This window comes from Carcharodon carcharias, chromosome 2, assembly GCF_017639515.1.
Source record: "Carcharodon carcharias isolate sCarCar2 chromosome 2, sCarCar2.pri, whole genome shotgun sequence".
NCBI lineage: Eukaryota > Metazoa > Chordata > Chondrichthyes > Lamniformes > Lamnidae > Carcharodon > Carcharodon carcharias.
In genome coordinates this window covers 121,446,598-121,469,470 of record NC_054468.1, presented here as the reverse complement: position 1 = coordinate 121,469,470, position 22,873 = coordinate 121,446,598, and the positions used below count along the sequence as shown (strand labels likewise).

General features: G+C 55.3%; 1 protein-coding gene and 3 pseudogenes across 1 annotated transcript; all 4 read left to right on the top strand.

The window, feature by feature from the left end:
- Positions 1–3,656, top strand: part of LOC121288187 — a 30,401-nt pseudogene extending 26,745 nt beyond the window's left edge.
- Positions 3,657–4,176: 520 nt separating this feature from the next.
- LOC121291962 lies at positions 4,177–4,738 on the top strand (annotated as a pseudogene).
- A 3,761-nt stretch (positions 4,739–8,499) lies between these two features.
- On the top strand, positions 8,500–9,351 carry LOC121291926 (G-box-binding factor-like; the record flags this gene model as incomplete). Its single annotated transcript, XM_041213606.1, is given in 3 exon segments — positions 8,500–8,557; positions 8,773–9,061; positions 9,099–9,351. Coding segments are annotated over 3 exon segments (600 nt in total), but the record flags the coding sequence as incomplete, so codon positions are not given.
- A 6,897-nt stretch (positions 9,352–16,248) lies between these two features.
- LOC121288180 lies at positions 16,249–18,161 on the top strand (annotated as a pseudogene).
- The last annotated feature ends 4,712 nt before the right edge of the window (positions 18,162–22,873 follow it).

Below are 22,873 nucleotides of genomic sequence, written 5' to 3'. Positions count from 1 at the left end.
CACGACCAGTAGCAGCAACAGGATCAGTAGCAACAATAGCTACAGCAACAGCAGGAGCAACAACAGCAGCTGCACCAGCAGCAGCCACCACCAGCAGCAGCACCAGCACTGGCAGCAACAGTAGCAGCAGCCAAAGCACCAGCAGCAGCAACAGCAGCAGCAGTACCAACAGCACCAGCAGCTGCAGCAACTAGAAGCACCAGCACCAACAGCAGCAGCACCAACAACAACAGGAACAGCAGCATCAGCAATAGCAGCAGCATCAGCAACAGCAGTACCAGCAGCAATAACAGCAGCAGCAGCAACTACAGCATCACCAGCAGCAGCAACTTCAGCAACACCAGCAGCAACAGGAAGAGCAGCACCAGCAGCAGCACCATGACCAGTAGCAGGAACAGGATCAGTAGCAGCACCAGCAGCAGCACCACCACCATTAGCAGCAACAGGATCAGTAGCAGAAGTAGCAGCAGCAGGAGCCACAGCAGCCAAAGCACCAGCAGCAGCGCCAACACCGGCAGCAACAGTAGCAGCAGGCAAAGCACCAGCAACAGCAACAGCAGCAGCAGTACCAACAGCAGCAGCAGCTGCAGCAGCTGGCAGCAGCAGCACCAAAAGCAGCAGCACGAACAACAATAGGGACAACAGAAGTAGCAGCAACAGCAGCATCAGTAATAGCAGCAGCAACAGCAACAGCAGTACCAGCAGCAATAACAGCAGCAGCAGCAACTACAGCATCACCAGCAGCAGCAACATCAGCAATGGCAGCAGCAGCAGCAGCAACAGCAGCAGTACCAGCAACAGCATCAGCAAAACCAGCAACAGAAAGTGCAGCGCCATCAACAGCGACAACAGCAGCAGCAACAGCAGCAGCAGTAACAGCCAGAGCAGCACCAGCAAAAGCAGCAGCCACAGCAGCATCAACACCACCAGCAGCAGCAGTATCAACACCAGCTACAACAGCAACAGCCCCAGCAGGAACACCAGCATCACCAGCTGCAACAGCAACAGCAACAGCACAAGCAGCAGTATCAGTTGCAGCAACAGCAGCAGCACCAGCATCAGCAGCACCAGCAGCAGCAGCACCTCCATTAGCAGCAACAGCATCAGTAGCAGCAATAGCTGCAGCAACAGCAGCAGCAACAGCAGCAGCAGGAGCACCAACACCAGCAGCAACAGCAGCAGCAGCAGCAGCCAAAGCACCAGCATCAGCAGCAGCAGCAGCAGCAGCATCAGCCGTATCATTTGCAGCAACAGCAGCAGCATCAGTATCAGCAGTACCAGGACCAGCAGCAACATCAGCAGCACCCGCACCAGCAACAGCAGAGGCAACAGCATGAGCAGCAGCACCAGTACCAGCAACAGCAGCAACTACATCTGCAGCAACAGGAGCAACACCAGCAGCAACAGCAAGAGCAGTACCAGCAGCAGCACCATGACCAGTAGCAGCAACAGGATCAGTAGCAGCAATAGCTACAGCAACAGCAGGAGCAACAACAGCAGCAGCACCAGCAGCAGCCACCAGCACTGGATGCAACAGCAGCTGCAGTACCAACAGCAGCAGCAGCTGCAGCAACGACCAGCAGCAGCACCAAAGGCAGCAGCACCAACAGCAACAGGAACAGCAGCAGGAGCAGCAACAGCAGTAACAACATGAGCTGCAAAAGCAGCAAAACCAGCAGCAACAGCAAGAGCAGCACCAGCAGCAGCACCACCACCAGTAGCAGCAAAAGGATCAGTAGCATTAATAGCTACAGCAACAGCAGGAGCAACAGCAGCAGCTGCACCAGCAGCAGCACCAACACCGGCAACAACAGTAGCAGCAGCCAAAGCCCCAGCAACAGAAACAGCAGCAGCAACAGCAGCAGCAGTACCAACAGCACCAGCAGCTACAGCAGCTAGCAGCAGCAGCACCAACAGCAGCAGCACGAACAACAATAGGGACAGCAGAAGTAGCAGCAACAGCAGCATCAGCAAAAGCAGCAGTAACAGCAACAGCAGTACCAACAGCAATAACAGCAGCAGCAGCAACTACAGCATCACCAGCAGCAGCAACAGCAGCAACACCAGCAGCAACAGCAAGAGCAGCACCAGCAGCAGCACCACCACCAGTAGCAGCAACAGGATCAGTAGCAGCAATAGCTACAGCAACAGCAGGAGCAAGAGCAGCCAAAGCACCAGCAGCAGAATCAACACCCGCAGCAAATGTAGCAGCAGCCAAAGCACCAGCAACAGCAACAGCAGCAGCAACTGCAGCAGCAGTACCAACAGCAGCAGCAGCTGCAGCAGCTGGCAGCAGCAGCACCAAAAGCAGCAGCACGAACAACAATAGGGACAGCAGCAGTAGCAGCAACAGCAGCATCAGCAATAGCAGCAGCAACAGCAACAGCAGTAGCAGCAGCAATAACAGCAGCAGCAGCAACTACAGCATCACCAGCAGCAGCAACAGCAGCAATGGCAGCAGCAGCAGCAGCAACAGCAGCAACAGGATGAGCAGCGCCATCAACAGCGGCAACAGCAGCAGCAACAGCAGCAGCAGTAACAGCCAGAGCAGCACCAGCAAAAGCAGCAGCCACAGCAGCACCAACACCACCAGCAGCAGCAGTATCAAGATCAGTAGCAGCAACAGGATCAGTAGCAACAATAGCTACAGCAGCAGCAGGAGAAACAACAGCAGCTGCACCAGCAGCAGCCACCAGCAGCAGCACCACCACCAGTAGCAGCAAAAGGATCAGTAGCAGCAATAGCTACAGCAACAGCAGGAGCAACAGCAGCAGCTGCACCAGCAGCAGCACCAACACCGGCAGCAACAGTAGCAGCAGCCAAAGCACCAGCAACAGAAACAGCAGTAGCATCCGCAGCAGCAGTAACAACAGCACCAGCAGCTACAGCAGCTAGCAGCAGCAGCACCAAAAGCAGCAGCACGAACAACAATAGGGACGGCAGCAGTAGCAGCAACAGCAGCATCAGCAATAGCAGCAGCAACAGCAACAGCTTTACCAGCAGCAATAACAGCAGCAGCAGCAACTACAGCATCACCAGCAGCAGCAACAGCAGCAACACCAGCAGCAGCAGCAGTACCAGCAACAGCAGCAGCAACACCAGCAACAGGAAGAGCAGCGCCATCAACAGCGGCAACAGCAGCAGCAGCAGTAACAGCCAGAGCAGCACCAGCAAAAGCAGCAGCCACAGCAGCACCAACACCACCAGCAGCAGCAGTACCAACACCAGCAACAACAGCAACAGCACCAGCAGGAACACCAGCATCACCAGCTGCAACAGCAACAGGAACAGCAACAGCACCAGCAGCAGTATCAGTTGCAGCAACAGCAGAAGCACCAGCATCAGCAGCACCAGCAGCGGCAGCACGACCAGTAGCAGCAATAGCATCAGTAGCAGCAATAGCTGCAGCAACAGCAGCAGCAACAGCAGCAGCAGGAGCGCCAACACCAGCAGCAACAGCAGCAGCAGCAGGCAAAGCACCAGCAACGGAACAACAGCAGCAGCAGCAGCCGTATCAGTTGCAGCAACATCAGCAGCACTAGCACCAGCAACAGCAGCAGCAACAGCATAAGCAGCAGCACCAGTACCAGCAACAGCAGCCACTACATCTGCAGCAACAGGAGCAACACCAGCAGCAACAGCAAGAGCGGCACCAGCAGCAGCACCACGACCAGTAGCAGCAACAGGATCAGTAGCATAAGTAGCTACAACAACAGCAGGAGCAACAACAGCAGCTGCACCAGGAGCAGCCACCAGCAGCAGTAGCACCAGCACTGGCAGCAACAGTAGCAGCAGCCAAAGCACCAGCACCAGCAACAGCAGCAGCAACAGCAGCAGCAGCACCAACAACAACAGGAACAGCAGCAGTAGCAGGAACAGCAGCATCAGCAATAACAGCAGCAGCAGGAACTACAGCATCACCAGCAGCAGCAACTTCAGCAACACCAGCAGCAACAGCAAGAGCAGCACCAGCAGCAGCACCACGACCAGTAGCAGGAACTGGATCAGTAGCAGCACCAGCAGCAGCGCCACCGCCAGCAGCAGCAACAGGATCAGTAGCAGAAATAGCTGCAGCAGCAGCAGGAGCAACAGCAGCCAAAGCACCGGCAGCAGCACAAACACCGGCAGCAACAGTAGCAGCAGGCAAAGCACCAGCAACAGCAACAGCAGCAGCAACAGCAGCAGCAGTACCAACAGCAGCAGCAGCTGCAGCAAATACAGCATCACCAGCAGCAGCAACAGCAGCAATAACAGCAGCAGCATCAACTACAGCATCACCAGCAGCAGCAACAGCAGCAACACCAGCAGCAACAGCAAGAGCAGCACCAGCAGCAGCACCACCACCAGTAGCAGCAACAGGATCAGTAGCAGCAATAGCTGCAGCAACAGCAGGAGCAACAGCAGCCAAAGCACCAGCAGCAGCACCAACACAGGCAGCAACAGTAGCAGCAACCGTATCAGCAGCCAAAGCACCAGCAACAGCAGCAGCAGCAGCAACAGCAGCAGCAGTACCAACAGCAGCAGCAGCTGCAGCAGCTGAGAGCAGCAGCACCAAAAGCAGCAGCACGAACAACAATAGGGACAACAGCAGTAGCAGCAACAGCAGCATCAGCAATAGCAGCAGCAACAGCAATAGGAGTACCAGCAGCAATAACAGCAGCAACAGCAACTACAGCATCAGCAGCAGCAGCAACAGCAGCAGCAGCAGGCAATGCACCAGCAACAGCAACAGCAGCAACAGCAGCAGCCATATCAGATGCAGCAACAGCAGCAGCAACAGTATCAGCAGCAGCAGAACCAGCAGCAACATCAGCAGCACTAGAACCAGCAAAAGCAGAGGCAACAGCATGAGCAGCAGCGCCAGTACCAGCAACAGCAGCAACTACATCTGCAGCAACAGGAGCAACACCAGCAGCAACAGCAAGAGCAGCACTATCAGCAGCTCCACGACCAGTAGCAGCAACAGTATCAGTAGCAGCAATACCTACAGCAACAGCAGGAGCAACAACCGCAGCTTCACCAGCAGCAGCCACCAGCAGCAGCAGCACCAGCACTGGCAACAACAGCAGCAGCAGTACCAACAGCTGCAGCAGCTGCAGCAAAGACCAGAAGCAGCACCAAAAGCAGCAGCGCCGACAGCAACAGGAACAGCAGCAGTAGCAGCAACAGCAGCAAAAACATGAGCTGCAACAGCAGCAACACCAGCAGCAACAGCAAGAGCAGCACCAGCAGCAGCACCACCACCAGTAGCAGCAACAGGATCAGTAGCAGCAATAGCTACAGCAACAGCAGGAGCAACAGCAGCCAAAGCACCAGCAGCAGCACCAACACCGGCAGCAACAGTAGCAGCAGGCAAGGCACCAGCAACAGAAACAGCAGCAGCAACAGCAGCAGCAGTACCAGCAGCAGCTGCAGCTGCAGCAGCTGGCAGCAGCAGCACCAAAAGCAGCAGCATGAACAACAATAGGGACAGCAGCAGTAGCAGCAACAGCAGCATCAGCAATAGCAGCAGCAACAGCAACAGCAGTAGCAGCAGCAATAACAGTAGCAGCAGCAACTACAGCATCACCAGCAGCAGCAACAGCTGCAATGGCAGCAGCAGCAGCAGCAACAGCAGCAACAGGAAGAGCAGCGCCATCAACAGCGGCAACAGCAGCAGCAACAGCAGCAGCAGTAACAGCCAGAGCAGCACCAGCAAAAGCAGCAGCCACAGTAGCACCAACACCACCAGCAGCAGCAGTACCAACACCAGCAACAACAGCAACTGCACCAGCAGGAACACCAGCATGACCAGCTGCAACAGCAACAGCACCAGCACCAGCAGCAGTATCAGTTGCAGCAACAGCAGCAGCACCAGAATCAGTAGCACCAGCAGCAGCAGCACCACCAGTAGCAGCAATAGCATCAGTAGCAGCAATAGCTGCAGTAACAGCAGCAGCAACAGCAGCAGCAGGAGCACCAACACCAGCAGCAACAGCAGCAGCAGCAGCCAAAGCACCAGCTACAGCAACAACAGCAGCAGCAGCAGCCGTATCAGTTGCAGCAACAGCAGCAGCAACAGTATCAGCAGCACCAGAACCAGCAGCAACATCAGCAGCACTAAAACCAGCAACAGCAGCAGCAACAGCATAAGCAGCAGCACCAGTACCAGCAACAGCAGCAACTACATCTGCAGCAACAGGAGCAACACCAGCAGTTACAGCAAGAGCAGCACCAGCAGCAGCACCACCACCAGTAGCAGCAACAGGATCACTAGCAACAATAGCTACAGGAACAGCAGGAGCAACAACAGCAGCTGCACCAGCAGAAGCCACCAGCAGCAGCAGCAGCAGCACTGGCAGCAACAGTAGCAGCAACAGCAGCAGCAGTATCAACAGCACCAGCAGCTGCAGCAACTAGAAGCAGCAGCACCAACAGCTGCAGCACCAACAACAACAGGACCAGCACATCAGCAATAGCAGCAGCATCAGCAACTGCAGTATTAGCAGAAATAACAGCAGCAGCAGCAACTATAGCATCACCAGCTGCAGCAACTTCAGCAACACCAGCAGCAACAGCAAGAGCAGCACCAGCAGCAGCACCACGACCAGTAGCAGGAGCAGGATCAGTAGCCGCACCATCAGCAGCGCCACCACCAGCAGCAGCAACAGGATCAGTAGCAGAAATAGCTACAGCAGCAGCAGGAGCAACAGCAGCCAAAACACCGGCAGCAGCACAAACACCGGCAGCAACAGTAGCAGCAGGCAAAGCACCAGCAACAGCAACAGCAGCAGCAACAGCAGCAGCAGTACCAACAGCAGCAGCAGCTGCAGCAACTACAGCATCACCAGCAGCAGCAACAGCAGCAATAACAGCAGCAGCAGCAACTACAGCATCACCAGCAGGAGCAACAGCTGCAACACCAGCAGCAACAGCAAGAGCAGCACCAGCAGCAGCACCACCACCAGTAGCAGCAACAGGATCAGTAGCAGCAATAGCTACAGCAACAGCAGGAGCAACAGCAGCCAAAGCACCAGCAGCAGCACCAACACTGGCAGCAACAGTAGCAGCAATAGTATCAGCAGCCAAAGCACCAGCAACAGCAACAGCAGCAGCAACAGCAGCAGCACGAACAACAATAGGGACAGCAGCAGTAGCAGCAACAGCAGCATCAGCAATAGCAGCAGCAACAGCAATAGGAGTACCAGCAGCAATAACAGCAGCAACAGCAACTACTGCATCAGCAGCAGCAGCAACAGCAGCAATGGCAGCAGCAGCAGCAGCTACAGCAGCAACAGGAAGAGCAGCGCCATCAACTGCGGCAACAGCAGCAGCAACAGCAGCAGCAGTAACAGGCAGTTCAGCACCAGCAAAAGCAGCAGCCACAGTAGCACCAACACCACCAGCAGCAGCAGTACCAACACAAGCAACAACAGCAACAGCACCAGCAGGAACACCAGCATCACCAGCTGCAACAGCAACAGCAACAGCACCAGCAGCAGTATCAGTTGCAGCAACAGCAGCAGCACCAGCATCAGCAGCACCAGCAGCACCAGCACCACCAGTAGCAGCAATAGCATCAGTAGCAGCAATAGCTGCAGCAACAGCAGCAGCAACAGCAGCAGCAGGAGCACCAACACCAGCAGCAACAGCAGCAGCAGCAGCCAAAGCACCAGCTACAGAAACAACAGCAGCAGCAGCAGCCGTATCAGTTGCAGCAACAGCAGCAGCACCAGTATCAGCAGCACCAGAACCAGCAGCAACATCAGCAGCACTAGCACCAGCAACAGCAGCAGCAACAGCATAAGCAGCAGCACCAGTACCAGCAACAGCAGCAACTACATCTGCAGCAACAGGAGCAACACCAGCAGCAACAGCAAGAGCAGCACCAGCAGCGGCACCAAGACCAGTAGCAGCAACAGGATCAGTAGCAACAATAGCTACAGCAACAACAGGAGCAACAACAGCAGCTGCACCAGCAGCAGCCACCAGCAGCAGCAGCAACAGCACTGGCAGCAACAGTAGCAGCAGCCAAAGCACCAGCAACAGCAACAGCAGCAGCAGTACCAACAGCAGCAGCATTTGCAGCAACTAGAAGCAGCAGCACCAACAGCAGCAGCACCAACAACAACAGGAACAGCAGCATCAGCAATAGCAGCAGCATCAGCAACAGCAGTACCAGCAGCAATAACAGCAGCAGCAGCAACTGCAGCATCACCAGCAGCAGGAACTTCAGCAACACCAGCAGCAACAGCAAGAGCAGCACCAGCAGCAGCACCACCACCAGCAGCAGCAACATGATCAGTAGCAGCAATAGCTACAGCAGCAGCAGGAGCAACAGCAGCCAAAGCACCAGCAGCAGCACTAACACTGGCAGCAAAAGTAGCAGCAGGCAAAGCACCAGCAACAGCAACAGCAGCAGCAACAGCAGCAGCAGTACCAAGAGCAGCAGCAGCTGCAGCAGCTGGCAGCAGCAGCACCAAAAGCAGCAGCACGAACAACAATAGGGTCAGCAGCAGTAGCAGCAACAGAAGCATCAGCAATAGCAGCAGCAACAGCAACAGCAGTACCAGCAGCAATAACAGCAGCAGCAGCAGCTACATCATCACCAGCAGCAGCAACAGCAGCAATGGCAGCAGCAACAGTAGCAACAGCAGCAGCAACATCAGCAGCAGTACCAACAGCAGCAGCAGCTGCAGCAGCTGGCAGTAGCAGCACCAAAAGCAGGAGCACAAGAACAATAGGGACAGCAGAAGTAGCAGCAACAGCAGCATCAGTAATAGCAGCAGCAACAGCAACAGCAGTACCAGCAGCAATAACATCAGCAGCCGCAACTACAGCTCCACCAGCAGCAACAACATCAGCAATGGCAGCAGCAGCAGCAGCAACAGCAGCAGTACCAGCAGCAACATCAGCAACAGGAAGTGCAGCGCCATCAACAGCGACAACAGCAGCAGCAACAGCAGCAGCAGTAACAGCCAGAGCAGCACCAGCAAAAGCAGCAGCCACAGCAGCACCAACAACACCAGCAGCAGCAGTACCAACACCAGCAACAACAGCAACAGCACCAGCAGGAACACCAGCATCACCAGCTGCAGCAGCAACAGCAACAGCACCAGCAGCAGTATCAGTTGCAGCAACAGCAGCAGCAACAGCTTCAGCAGCACCAGCAGTAGCAGCACCTCCAGTAGCAGCAATAGCATCAGTAGCAGCAATAGCTGCAGCAACAGCAGCAACAACAGCAGCAGCAGAAGCACCAACACCAGCAGCAACAGCAGCAGCAGCAGCAGCCAAAGCACCAGCAACAGCAGCAGCAGCAGCAGCATCAGCCGTATTATTTGCAGCAACAGCAGCCGCACCAGTATCAGCAGCACCAGAACCAGCAGCAACATGAGCAGCACTAGCACCAGCAACAGCAGAGGCAACAGCATGAGCAGAAGCACCAGTACCAGCAACAGCAGGAACTACATCTGCAGCAACAGGAGCAACACCAGCAGCAACAACAAGAGCAGTACCAGCAGCAACACCATGACCAGTAGCAGCAACAGGATCAGTAGCAGCAATAGCTACAGCAACAGCAGGAGTAACAACAGCAGCTGCACCAGCAGCAGCCACCAGCACTGGACGCAACAGCAGCAGCAGTACCAACAGCAGCAGCAGGTGCAGCAACGACCAGCAGCAGCACCAAAGGCAGCAGCACCAACAGCAACAGGAACAGCAGCAGGAGCAGCAACAGCAGCAACAACATGAGCTGCAACAGCAGCAAAACCAGCAGCAACAGCAAGAGCAGCACCAGCAGCAGCACCACCACCAGTAGCAGCAACAGGAGCAGTAGCAGCAATAGCTACAGCAACAGCAGGAGCAACAGCAGCAGCTGCACCAGCAGCAGCACCAACACCGGCAGCAACAGAAGCAGCAGCCAAAGCACCAGCAACAGAAACAGCAGCAGCAACAGCAGCAGCAGTACCAACAGCACCAGTAGCTACAGCAGCTAGCAGCAGCCGCACCAACAGCAGCAGCACGATCAGCAATAGGGACGGCAGCAGTAGCAGCAACAGCAGCATCAGCATTAGCAGCAGCAACAGCAACAGCAGTACCAACAGCAATAACAGCAGCAGCAGCAACTACAGCATCACCAGCAGCAGCAACAGCAGCAACACCAGCAGCAACAGCAAGAGCAGCACCAGCAGCAGCACCACCACCAGTAGCAGCAACAGGATCAATAGCAGCAATAGCTACAGCAACAGCAGGAGCAACAGCAGCCAAAGCACCAGCAGCAGCACCAACACCCGCAGCAAATGTAGCAGCAGCCAAAGCACCAGCAGCAGCAACAGCAGCAGCAACAGCAGCAGCAGTACCAACAGCAGCAGCAGATGCAGCAGCTGGCAGCAGCAGCACCAAAAGCAGCAGCACGAACAACAATAGGGACAGCAGCAGTAGCAGCAACAGCAGCATCAGCAATAGCAGCAGCAACAGCAACAGCAGTACCAGCAGCAATAACAGCAGCAGCAGCAACTACAGAATCAGCAGCAGCAGCAACAGCAGCAATGGCAGCAGCAGCAGCAGCAACAGCAGCAACAGGAAGAGCAGCGCCATCAACAGCGGCAACAGCAGCAGCAACAGCAGCAGCAGTAAGAGCCAAAGCAGCACCAGCAAAAGCAGCAGCCACAGCAGCACCAACACCACCAGCAGCAGCAGTACCAAGACCAGTCGCAGCAACAGGTTCAGTAGCAACAATAGCTACAGCAACAGCAGGAGATACAAGAGCAGGTGCACCAGCAGCTGCCACCAGCAGCAGCAGCACCAGCACTGGCAGCAACAGTAGCAGCAGCAAAAGCAACAGCAGCAGCAACAGCAGCAGCAACAGCAGCAGCAGTACGAACAGCAGCAGCAGCTGCAGCAGCTAGCAGCAGCAGTACCAACAGCACCTGCACCAACAACAACAGGAACAGCAGCAGTAGCAGCAACAGTAGCATCAGCAATAGCAGCAGCAACTGCAACAGCAGTACCAGTAGCAATAACAGCAGCAGCAGCAACTACAGCATCACCAGCAGCAGCAACAGCAGCAACACCAGCAGCAACAGCAAGAGCAGCACCAGCAGCAGCACCACCACCAGTTGCAGCAACAGGATCAGTAGCAGCACCAGCAGCAGCACCACCACCAGTAGCAGCAACAGGATCAGTTGCAGCAATATCTACAGCAACAGCAGGAGCAACAGCAGCCAAAGCACCGGCAGCAACACTAACACCGGCAGCAACAGTAGCAGCATCCAAAGCACAAGCAACTGCAACAGCAGCAGCAACAGCAGCAGCAGTACCAACAGCAGCAGCAGCTGCAGCAGCAAGCAGCAGCAGCACCAACAGCAGCACCACCAACAACAACAGGATCAGCAGCAGTAGCAGCAACAGCAGCATCAGCAATAGCAGCAGCAACAGCAACAGCAGTACCAGCAGCAATAACAGCTGCAGCAGCAACTATAGCATCACCAGCAGCAGCTACAGCAGCAATGGCAGCAGCAGCAGCAGCAACAGCAGCAGTACCAGCAACAGCAGCAGCAACACCAGCAACAGGAAGAGCAGCGACATCAACAGCGGCAACAGCAGTAGGAACAGCAGCTGCAGTAACAGCTAGAGCTGCACCAGCAAAAGCAGCAGCCACAGCAGCACCAACACCACCAGCAGCAGCAGAACCAACACCAGCTACAACAGCAACAGCACCAGCAGGAACACCAGCATCACCAGCTGCAACAGCAACAGCAACAGCACCAGCAGCAGTATCAGTTGCAGCAACAGCAGCAGCAGCAGCAGGAGCACCAACAGCAGCAGCAACAGCAGCAGCAGCAGGCAAAGCACCAGCAACAGCAACAGCAGCAACAGCAGCAGCCATATCAGATGCAGCAACAGCAGCAGCAACAGTATCAGCAGCAGCAGAACCAGCAGCAACATCAGAGGCACTAGAACCAGCAACAGCAGTGGCAACAGCATGAGCAGCAGCGCCAGTACCAGCAACAGCAGCAACTACATCTGCAGCAACAGGAGCAACAACAGCAGCAACAGCAAGAGCAGCACCAGCAGCAGCTCCACGACCAGTAGCAGCAACAGTATCAGCAGCAGCAATACCTACAGCAACAGCAGGAGCAACAACAGCAGCTTCACCAGCAGCAGCCACCAGCAGCAGCAGCACCAACACTGGCAACAACAGCAGCAGCAGTACCAACAGCAGCAGCAGCTGCAGCAACGACCAGCAGCAGCACCAAAAGCAGCAGCGCCGACAGCAACAGGAATAGCAGCAGTAGCAGCAACAGCAGCAAAAACATGAGCTGCAACAGCAGCAACACCAGCAGCAACAGCAAGAGCAGCACCAGCAGCAGCACCACCACCAGTAGCAGCAACAGGATCAGTAGCAGCAATAGCTACAGCAACAGCAGGATCAACAGCAGCCAAAGCACCAGCAGCAGCACAAACACCGGCAGCAACAAGAGCAGCAGCCAAAGAACCAGCAACAGCAACAACAGCAGCAACAGCAGCAACAGTACCAACAGCACCAGTAGCTACAGCAGCTAGCAGCAGCAGCACCAACAGCAGCAGCACGAACAACAATAGGGACAGTAGCAGTAGCAGCAACAGCAGCATCAGCAATAGCAGCAGCAACAGCAACAGCAGTACCAGCAGCAATAACAGCAACAGCAGCAACTACAGCGTCACCAGCAGCAGCAACAGCAGCAACACCAGCAGCAAGAGCAAGAGCAGCACCAGCAGCAGCACCACCACCAGTAGCAGCATCAGGATCAGTAGCAGCAATAGCTACAGCAACAGCAGGAGCAACAGCAGACAAAGCACCAGCAGCAGCACAAACACCGGCAGCAACAAGAGCAGCAGCCAAAAAACCAGCAAAAGCAACAGCAGCAGAAACAGCAGCAGCAGTACCAACAGCACCTGTAGCTACAGCAGCTAGCAGCAGCAGCACCAACAGCAGCAGCAGAAACAACAATAGGGACAGCAGCAGTAGCATCAACAGCAGCATCAGCAATAGCAGCATCAACAGCAACAGCAGTAGCAGCAGCAATAACAACAGCAGCAGCAACTACAGCATCACCAGCAGCAGCAACAGCAGCAACACCAGCAGGAACAGCAAGAGCAGCACCAGCAGCAGCACCACCACCAGTAGCAGCAACAGGATCAGTAGCAGCAATAGCTACAGCAACAGCAGGAGCAACAGCAGCCAAAGCACCAGCAGCAGCACCAACACCGGCAGCAACAGTAGCAGCAGGCAAGGCACCAGCAACAGCAACAGCAGCAGCAACAGCAGCAGCAGTACCAACAGCTGCAGCAGCTGCAGCAGCTGGCAGCAGCAGCACCAAAAGCAGCAGCACGAACAACAATAAAGACAGCAGCAGTAGCAGCAACAGCAGCATCAGCAATAGCAGCAGCAACAGCAACAGCAGTACAAGCAGCAATAACAGCAGCAGCAGCAACTACAGCATCACCAGCAGCAGCAACAGCAGCAATGGCAGCAGCAGCACCAGCAACAGCAGCAACAGGAAGAGCAGCGCCATCAACAGCGGCAACAGCAGCAGCAACAGCAGCAGCACTAACAGCCAGAGCAGCACCAGCAAAAGCAGCAGTCACAGCAGCACCAACACCACCAGCAGCAGCAGTATCAAGACCAGTAGCAGCAACAGGATCAGTAGCAACAATAGCTACAGCAACAGCAGGAGAAACAACAGCAGCTGCACCAGCAGCAGCCACCAGCAGCAGCACCACCACCAGTAGCAGCAAAAGAATCAGTAGCAGCAATAGCTACAGCAACAGCAGGAGCAACAGCAGCAGCTGGACCAGCAGCAGCACCAACACCGGCAGCAACAGTAGCAGCAGCCAAAGCACCAGCAACAGAAACAGCAGCAGCAACAGCAGCAGCGGTACCAACAGCACCTGCAGCTACAGCAGCTAGCAGCAGCAGCAGCAACAGCAGCAGCACGAACAACAATAGGGACAGCAGCAGTCGCAGCAACAGCAGCATCAGCAATAGCAGCAGCAACAGCAACAGCAGTACCAACAGCAATAACAGCAGCAGCATCAACTACAGCATCACCAGCAGCAGCAACAGCAGCAACACCAGCAGGAACAGCAAGAGCAGCACCAGCAGCAGCACCACCACCAGTAGCAGCATCAGGATCAGTAGCAGCAATAGCTACAGCTACAGCAGGAGCAACAGCAGACAAAGCACCAGCAGCAGCACAAACACCGGCAGCAACAAGAGCAGCAGCCAAAAAATCAGCAAAAGCAACAGCAGCAGCAACAGCTTCAGCAGTCCCAACAGCACCATTAGCTACAGCAGCTAACAGCAGCAGCACCAACAGCAGCAGCAGAAACAACAATAGGGACAGAAGCAGTAGCAGCAACAGCAGCATCAGCAATAGCAGCAGCAACAGCAACAGCTGTAGCAGCAGCAATAACAGCAGCAGCAGCAACTACAGCATCACCAGCAGCAGCAACAGCAGCATCACCAGCAGCAACAGCAAGAGCAGCACCAGCAGCAGCACCACCACCAGTAGCAGCAACAGGATCAGTAGCAGCAATAGCTACAGCAACAGCAGGAGCAACAGCAGCCAAAGCACCAGCAGCAGCACAAACACCGGCAGCAACAAGACCAGCAGCCAAAGAACCAGCAACAGCAACAGCAGCAGCAACAGCAGCAGCAGTAGCAACAGCACCAGTAGCTACAGCAGCTAGCAGCAGCAGCACCAACAGCAGCAGCACGAACAACAATAGGGACAGCAGCAGTAGCAGCAACAGCAGCATCAGCAATAGCAGCAGCAACAGCAACAGCAGTACCAGCAGCAATAACAGCAGCAGCAGCAACTACAGCATCACCAGCAGCAGCAACAGCAGCAAGACCAGAAGCAAGAGCAAGATCAGCACCAGCAGCAGCACCACCACCAGTAGCAGCAACAGGATCAGTCGCAGCAATAGCTACAGCAACAGCAGGAGCAACAGCAGCCAAAGCACCAGCAGCAGCACCAACTCCGGCAGCAACAGTTGCAGCAGGCAAGGCACCAGCACCAGCAACAGGAGCAGCAACAGCAGCAGCAGTACCAACAGCAGCAGCAGCTGCAGCAGCTGGCAGCAGCAGCACCAAAAGCAGCTGAACGAACAACAATAGGGACAGCAGCAGTAGCAGCAACAGCAGCATCAGCAATAGCAGCAGCAACAGCAACAGCAGTAGCAGCAGCAATAACAGCAGCAGCAGCAACTACAGCATCAGCAGCAGCAGCAACAGCAGCAATGGCAGCAGCAGCAGCAGCAACAGCAGCAACAGGAAGAGCAGCGCCATCAACAGCGGCAACAGCAGCAGCAACAGCAGCTGCAGTAAGAGCCAGAGCAGCACCAGCAAAAGCAGCAGCCACAGCAGCACCAACACCACCAGCAGCAGCAGTACCAAGACCAGTCGCAGCAATAGGTTCAGTAGCAACAATAGCTACAGCAACAGCAGGAGATACAAGAGCAGGTGCACCAGCAGCAGCCACCAGCAGCAGCAGCACCAGCACTGGCAGCAACAGTAGCAGCAGCAAAAGCACCAGCAGCAGCAACAGCAGTACCAGCAGCAATAACAGCAGCAGCAGCAACTACAGCATCACCAGCAGCAGCAACAGCAGCAATGGCAGCAGCAGCAGCAACAGCAGCATTACCAGCAACAGCAGCAGCAACACCAGCAACAGGAACAGCAGCACCCTCAACAGCGGCAACAGCAGCAGGAACAGCAGCAGCAGTAACAGCTAGAGCAGCACCAGCAAAAGCAGCTCCACAGCAGCACCAACACCACCAGCAGCAGCAGTACCAACACCAGCAACAACAGCAACAGCACCAGCAGGAACACCAGCATCACCAGCTGCAGCAGCAACAGCAACAGCACCAGCAGCAGTATCAGTTGCAGCCACAGCAGCAGCACCAGCATCAGCAGCACCAGCAGCAGCAGCACGACCAGTAGCAGCAATAGCATCAGTAGCAGCAATAGCTGCAGCAACAGCAGCAGCAACATTAGCAGCAGGCAAGGCACCAGCAACAGCAACAGCAGCAGCAACAGCAGCAGCAGTACCAACAGCAGCAGCAGCTGCAGCAGCTGGCAGCAGCAGCACCAAAAGCAGCAGCACGAACAACAATAGGGACAGCAGCAGTAGCAGCAACAGCAGCATCAGCAATAGCAGCAGCAACAGCAACAGCAGTAGCAGCAGCAATAACAGCAGCAGCAGCAACTACAGCATTACCAGCAGCAGCAACAGCAGCAATGGCAGCAGCAGCACCAGCAACAGCAGCAACAGGAAGAGCAGCGCCATCAACAGCGGCAACAGCAGCAGCAACAGCAGCAGCAGTAACAGCCAGAGCAGCACCAGCAAAAGCAGCAGCCACAGCAGCACTAACACCACCAGCAGCAGCAGTATCAAGACCAGTAGCAGCAACAGGATCAGTAGCAACAATAGCTACAGCAACAGCAGGAGAAACAACAGCAGCTGCACCAGCAGCATCCACCAGCAGCAGCACCACCACCAGTAGCAGCAAAAGGATCAGTAGCAGCAATAGCTAGAGCAACAGCAGGAGCAACAGCAGCAGCTGCACCATTAGCAGCAACAACACCGGCAGCAACAGTAGCAGCAGCCAAAGCACCAGCAACAGAAACAGCAGCAGCAACAGCAGCTGCAGTACCAACAGCACCAGCAGCTACAGAAGCTAGCAGCAGCAGCAGCAACAGCAGCAGCACGAACAACAATAGGGACGGCAGCAGTAGCAGCAACAGCAGCATCAGCAATAGCAGCAGCAGCAGCAACTACAGCATCACCGGCAGCAGCAACAGCAGCAACACCAGCAGCAACAGCAAGAGCAGCACCAGCAGCAGCACCACCACCAGTAGCAGCAACAGGATCAGTAGCAGCAATAGCTACAGCAACAGCAGGAGCAACAGCAGCCAAAGCACCAGCAGCAGCACCAACACCGGCAGCAAATGTAGCAGCAGCCAAAGCACCAGCAACAGCAACAGCAGCAGCAACAGCAGCAGCAGTACCAACAGCAGCAGCAGCTGCAGCAGCTGGCAGCAGCAGCACCAAAAGCAGCAGCACGAACAACTTTAGGGACAGCAGCAGTAGCAGCAACAGCAGCATCAGCAATAGCAGCAGCAACAGCAACAGCATTACCAGCAGCAATAACAGCAGCAGCAGCAACTACAGCATCACCAGCAGCAGCAACAGCAGCAATGGCAGCAGCAGCAGCAGCAACAGCAGCAACAGGAAGAGCAGCGCCATCAAAAGCGGCAACAGCAGCAGCAACAGCAGCAGCACTAACAGCCAGAGCAGCACCAGCAAAAGCAGCAGCCACAGCAGCACCAACACCACCAGCAGCAGCAGTACCAAGACTTGTAGCAGAAAACAGGATCAGTAGCAACAATAGCTACCGCAACAGCAGGAGAAACAACAGCAGCTGCACCAGCAGCAGCCAACAGCAGCAGCAGCACCAGCACTGGCAGCAACAGTAGCAGCAGCCAAAGCACCAGCAGCAGCAACAGCAGCAGCAACAGCAGCAGCAGTAACAACAGCAGCAGTAGCTGCAGCATCTAGCAGCAGCAGTACCAACAGCACCAGCACCAACAACAACAGGAACAGCAGCAGTAGCAGCAACAGCAGCATCAGCAATAGCAGCAGCAACAGCAACAGCAGTACCAGCAGCAATAACAGCAGCAGCAGTAACTACAGCATCACCAGCAGCAGCAACAGCAGCAGCACCAGCAGCAAAAGCAAGAGCAACACCAGCAGCAGCACCACCACCAGTAGCAGCAACAGGATCAGTAGCAGCACCAGCAGCAGCACCACCACCAATAGCAGCAACAGGATCAGTTGCAGCAATATCTACAGCAACAGCAGGAGCAACAGCAGCCAAAGCACCAGCAGCAACACCAACATCGGCAGCAACAGTAGCAGCAGCCAAAGCACCAGCAGCAGCAACAGCAACTGCAGTACCAGCAGCAATAACAGCAGCAGCCGCAACTACAGCATCACCAGCAGCAGCAACAGCAGCAATGGCAGCAGCAGCAGCAGCAACAGCAGCAGTACCAGCAACAGCAGCAGCAACACCAGCACCAGGGAGAGCAGCGCCATCAACAGCGGCAACAGCAGCAGCAACAGCAGCAGCAGTAACAGCTAGAGCAGCACCAGCAAAAGCAGCAGCCACAGCAGTACCAACACCTCCAGCAGCAGCAGTACCAACACCAGCAACAACAGCAACAGCACCAGCAGGAACACCAGCATCACCAGCTGCAACAGCAACAGCAACAGCACCAGCAGCAGTATCAGTTGCAGCAACAGCAGCAGCACCAGCATCAGCAGCACCAGCAGCACCAGCAGCACCACCAGTAGCAGCAATAGCATCCGTAGCAGCAATAGCTGCAGCAACAGCAGCAGCAACAGCAGCAGCAAGAGCACCAACACCAGCAGCAACAGTAGCAGCAGCAGGCAAAGCACCAGCAACAGCAACAGCAGCAGCCATATCAGTTGCAGCAACAGCAACAGCAACAGTATCAGCAGCACCAGAACCAGCAGCGACATCAGCAGCACGAGAACCAGCAACAGCAGAGGCAACAGCATGAGCAGCAGTACCAGTACCAGCAACCGCAGCAACTACATCTGAAGCAACAGGAGCAACACCAGCAGCAACAGCAAGAGAAGCACCAGCAGCAGCTCCACGACCAGTAGCAGCAACAGTATCAGTAGCAGCAATACCTACAGCAACAGCAGGAGCAACAACAGCAGCTTCACCAGCAGCAGCCACCAGCAGCAGCAGCACCAGCACTGGCAACAACAGCAGCAGCAGTACCAAAAGCAGCAGCAGCTGTAGCAACGACCAGCAGCAGCACCAAAAGCAGCAGCGCTGACAGCAACAGGAACAGCAGCAGTAGCAGCAACAGCAGCAATAACATGAGCTGCAACAGCAGTACCAGCAGCAATAACAGCAGCAGCAGCAACTACATCATCACCAGCAGCAGCAACAGCAGCAATGGCAGCAGCAGCAGTAGCAACAGCAGCAGCAACATCAGCAGCAGTACCAACAGCAGCAGCAGCTGCAGCAGCTGGCAGTAGCAGCACCAAAAGCAGGAGCACGAACAACAATAGGGACAGCAGAAGTAGCAGCAACAGCAGCATCAGTAATAGCAGCAGCAACAGCAACAGCAGTACCAGCAGCAATAACAGCAGCAGCAGCAACTACAGCATCACCAGCAGCAGCAACATCAGCAATGGCAGCAGCAGCAGCAGCAACAGCAGCAGTACCAGCAACAGCAGCAGCAACACCAGCAACAGGAAGTGCAGCGCCATCAACAGCGATAACAGCAGCAGCAACAGCAGCAGCAGTAACAGCCAGAGCAGCACCAGCAAAAGCAGCAGCCAGAGCAGCACCAACACCACCAGCAGCAGGAGTACCAACACCAGCAACAACAGCAACAGCACCAGCAGGAACACCAGCATCACCTGCTGCAACAGCAACAGCACCAGCAGCAGTATCAGTTGCAGCAACAGCAGCAGCAACAGCATCAGCAGCACCAGCAGCAGCAACACCTCCAGTAGCAGCAATAGCATCAGTAGCAGCAATAGCTGCAGCAACAGCAGCAACAACAGCAGCAGCAAGAGCACCAACACCAGCAGCAACAGCAGCAGCAGCAGCAGCCAAAGCACCAGCAGCAGCAGCAGCAGCAGCAGCATCTGCCGTATCATTTGCAGCAACAGTAGCAGCACCAGTATCAGCAGCACCAGAACAAGCAGCAACATCAGCAGCACTAGCACCAGCAACAGCAGCAGCAACAGCATAAGCAGCAGCACCAGTACCAGCAACAGCAGCAACTACATCTGCAGCAATAGGAGCAACACCAGCAGTAACAACAAGAGCAGTACCAGCAGCAGTACCACGACCAGTAGCAGCAACAGTATCAGTAGCAGCAATACCTACAGCAACAGCAGGAGTAACAACAACAGCTACACCAGCAGCAGCCACCAGCACTGGACGCAACAGCAGCAGCAGTACCAAGAGCAGCAGCAGCTGCAGCAACGACCAGCAGCAGCACCAAAGGCAGCAGCACCAACAGCAACAGGAACAGCAGCAGGAGCAGCAACATCAGCAACAACATGAGCTGCAACAGCAGCAAAACCAGCAGCAACAGCAAGAGCAGCACCAGCAGCAGCACCACCACCAGTAGCAGCAACAGGAGCAGTAGCAGCAATCGCTACAGCAACAGCAGGAGCAACAGCAGCCAAAGCACCAGCAGCAGCACCAACACCCGCAGCCAATGGAGCAGCAGACAAAGCACCAGCAACAGCAACAGCAGCAGCAACAGCAGCAGCAGTACCAACAGCAGCAGCAGCTGCAGCAGCTGGCAGCAGCAGCACCAAAAGCAGCAGCACGAACAACAATAGGGACAGCAGCAGTAGCAGCAACAGCAGCATCAGCAATAGCAGCAGCAACAGCAACAGCAGTACCAGCAGCAATAACAGCAGCAGCAGCAACTACAGCACCAGCAGCAGCACCAACACCCGCAGCCAATGGAGCAGCAGACAAAGCACCAGCAACAGCAACAGCAGCAGCAACAGCAGCAGCAGTACCAACAGCAGCAGCAGCTGCAGCAGCTGGCAGCAGCAGCACCAAAAGCAGCAGCACGAACAACAATAGGGACAGCAGCAGTAGCAGCAACAGCAGCATCAGCAATAGCAGCAGCAACAGCAACAGCAGTACCAGCAGCAATAACAGCAGCAGCAGCAACTACAGCATCAGCAGCAGCAGCAACAGCAGCAGTACCAGCAACAGCATCAGCAACACCAGCAACAGAAAGTGCAGCGCCATCAACAGCGACAACAGCAGCAGCAACAGCAGCAGCAGTAACAGCCAGAGCAGCACCAGCAAAAGCAGCAGCCACAGCAGCACCAACACCACCAGCAGCAGCAGTACCAACACCAGCAACAACAGCAACAGCAGCAGCAGGAACACCAGTATCACCAGCTGCAACAGCAACAGCAACAGCACCAGCAGCAGTATCAGTTGCAGCAACAGCAGCAGCAACAGCATCAGCAGCACCAGCAGCAGCAACACCTCCAGTAGCAGCAATAGCATCAGTAGCAGCAATAGCTGAAGCAACAGCAGCAGCAACAGCAGCAGCAGGAGCACCAACACCAGCAGCAACAGCAGCAGCAGCAGGCAAAGCATGAGCAACAGCAACAGCAGCAACAGCAGCAGCCATATCAGATGCAGCAACAGCAGCAGCAACAGTATCAGCAGCAGCAGAACCAGCAGCAACATCAGCAGCACTAGAACCAGCAACAGCAGAGGCAACAGCATGAGCAGCAGCGCCAGTACAAGCAAGAGCAGCAACTACATCTGCAGCAACAGAAGCAACACCAGCAGCAACAACAAGAGCAGTACCAGCAGCAGCGCCACGACCAGTAGCAGCAACAGGATCAGTAGCAGCAATAGCTACAGCAACAGCAGGTGTAACAACAGCAGCTGCACCAGCAGCAGCCACCAGCACTTGACGCAACAGCAGCAGCAGTACCAATAGCAGCAGCAGCAGCTGCAGCAGCTGGCAGCAGCAGCACCAAAAGCAGCAGCACGAACAACAATAGGGACAGCAGCAGTAGCAGCAACAGCAGCGTCAGGAATAGCAGCAGCAACAGCAACAGCAGTACCAGCAGCAATAACAGCAGCAGCAGCAACTACAGCATCACCAGCAGCAGCAACAGCAGCAATGGCAGCAGCAGCAGCAGCAGCAGCAGCAACATGAAGAGCAGCGCCATGAACAGCGGCAACAGCACCAGCAACAGCAGCAGCAGTAAGAGCCAGAGCAGCACAGGCAAAAGCAGCAGCCACAGCAGCACCAACACCACCAGCAGCAGCAGTACCAAGACCAGTCGCAGCAACAGGATTCGTAGCAACAATAGCTACAGCAACAGCAGGAGAAAGAACAGCAGCAGCCACCAGCAGCAGCAGCACCAGCACTGGCAGCAAAAGTAGCAGCAGACAAAGCACCAGCAACAGCAACAGCAGCAGCAACAGCAGCAGCAGTACCAACAGCAGCAGCAGCTGCAGCAGCTGGCAGCAGCAGCACCAAAAGCAGCAGCACGAACAACAATAGGGACAGCAGCAGTAGCAGCAACAGCAGCATCAGCAATAGCAGCAGCAACAGCAACAGCAGTACCAGCAGCAATAACAGCAGCAGCAGCAACTACAGCATCAGCAGCAGCAGCAACAGCAGCAGTACCAGCAACAGCATCAGCAACACCAGCAACAGAAAGTGCAGCGCCATCAACAGCGACAACAGCAGCAGCAACAGCAGCAGCAGTAACAGCCAGAGCAGCACCAGCAAAAGCAGCAGCCACAGCAGCACCAACACCACCAGCAGCAGCAGTACCAACACCAGCAACAACAGCAACAGCAGCAGCAGGAACACCAGCATCACCAGCTGCAACAGCAACAGCAACAGCACCAGCAGCAGTATCAGTTGCAGCAACAGCAGCAGCAACAGCATCAGCAGCACCAGCAGCAGCAACACCTCCAGTAGCAGCAATAGCATCAGTAGCAGCAATAGCTGAAGCAACAGCAGCAGCAACAGCAGCAGCAGGAGCACCAACACCAGCAGCAACAGCAGCAGCAGCAGGCAAAGCATGAGCAACAGCAACAGCAGCAACAGCAGCAGCCATATCAGATGCAGCAACAGCAGCAGCAACAGTATCAGCAGCAGCAGAACCAGCAGCAACATCAGCAGCACTAGAACCAGCAACAGCAGAGGCAACAGCATGAGCAGCAGCGCCAGTACAAGCAAGAGCAGCAACTACATCTGCAGCAACAGAAGCAACACCAGCAGCAACAACAA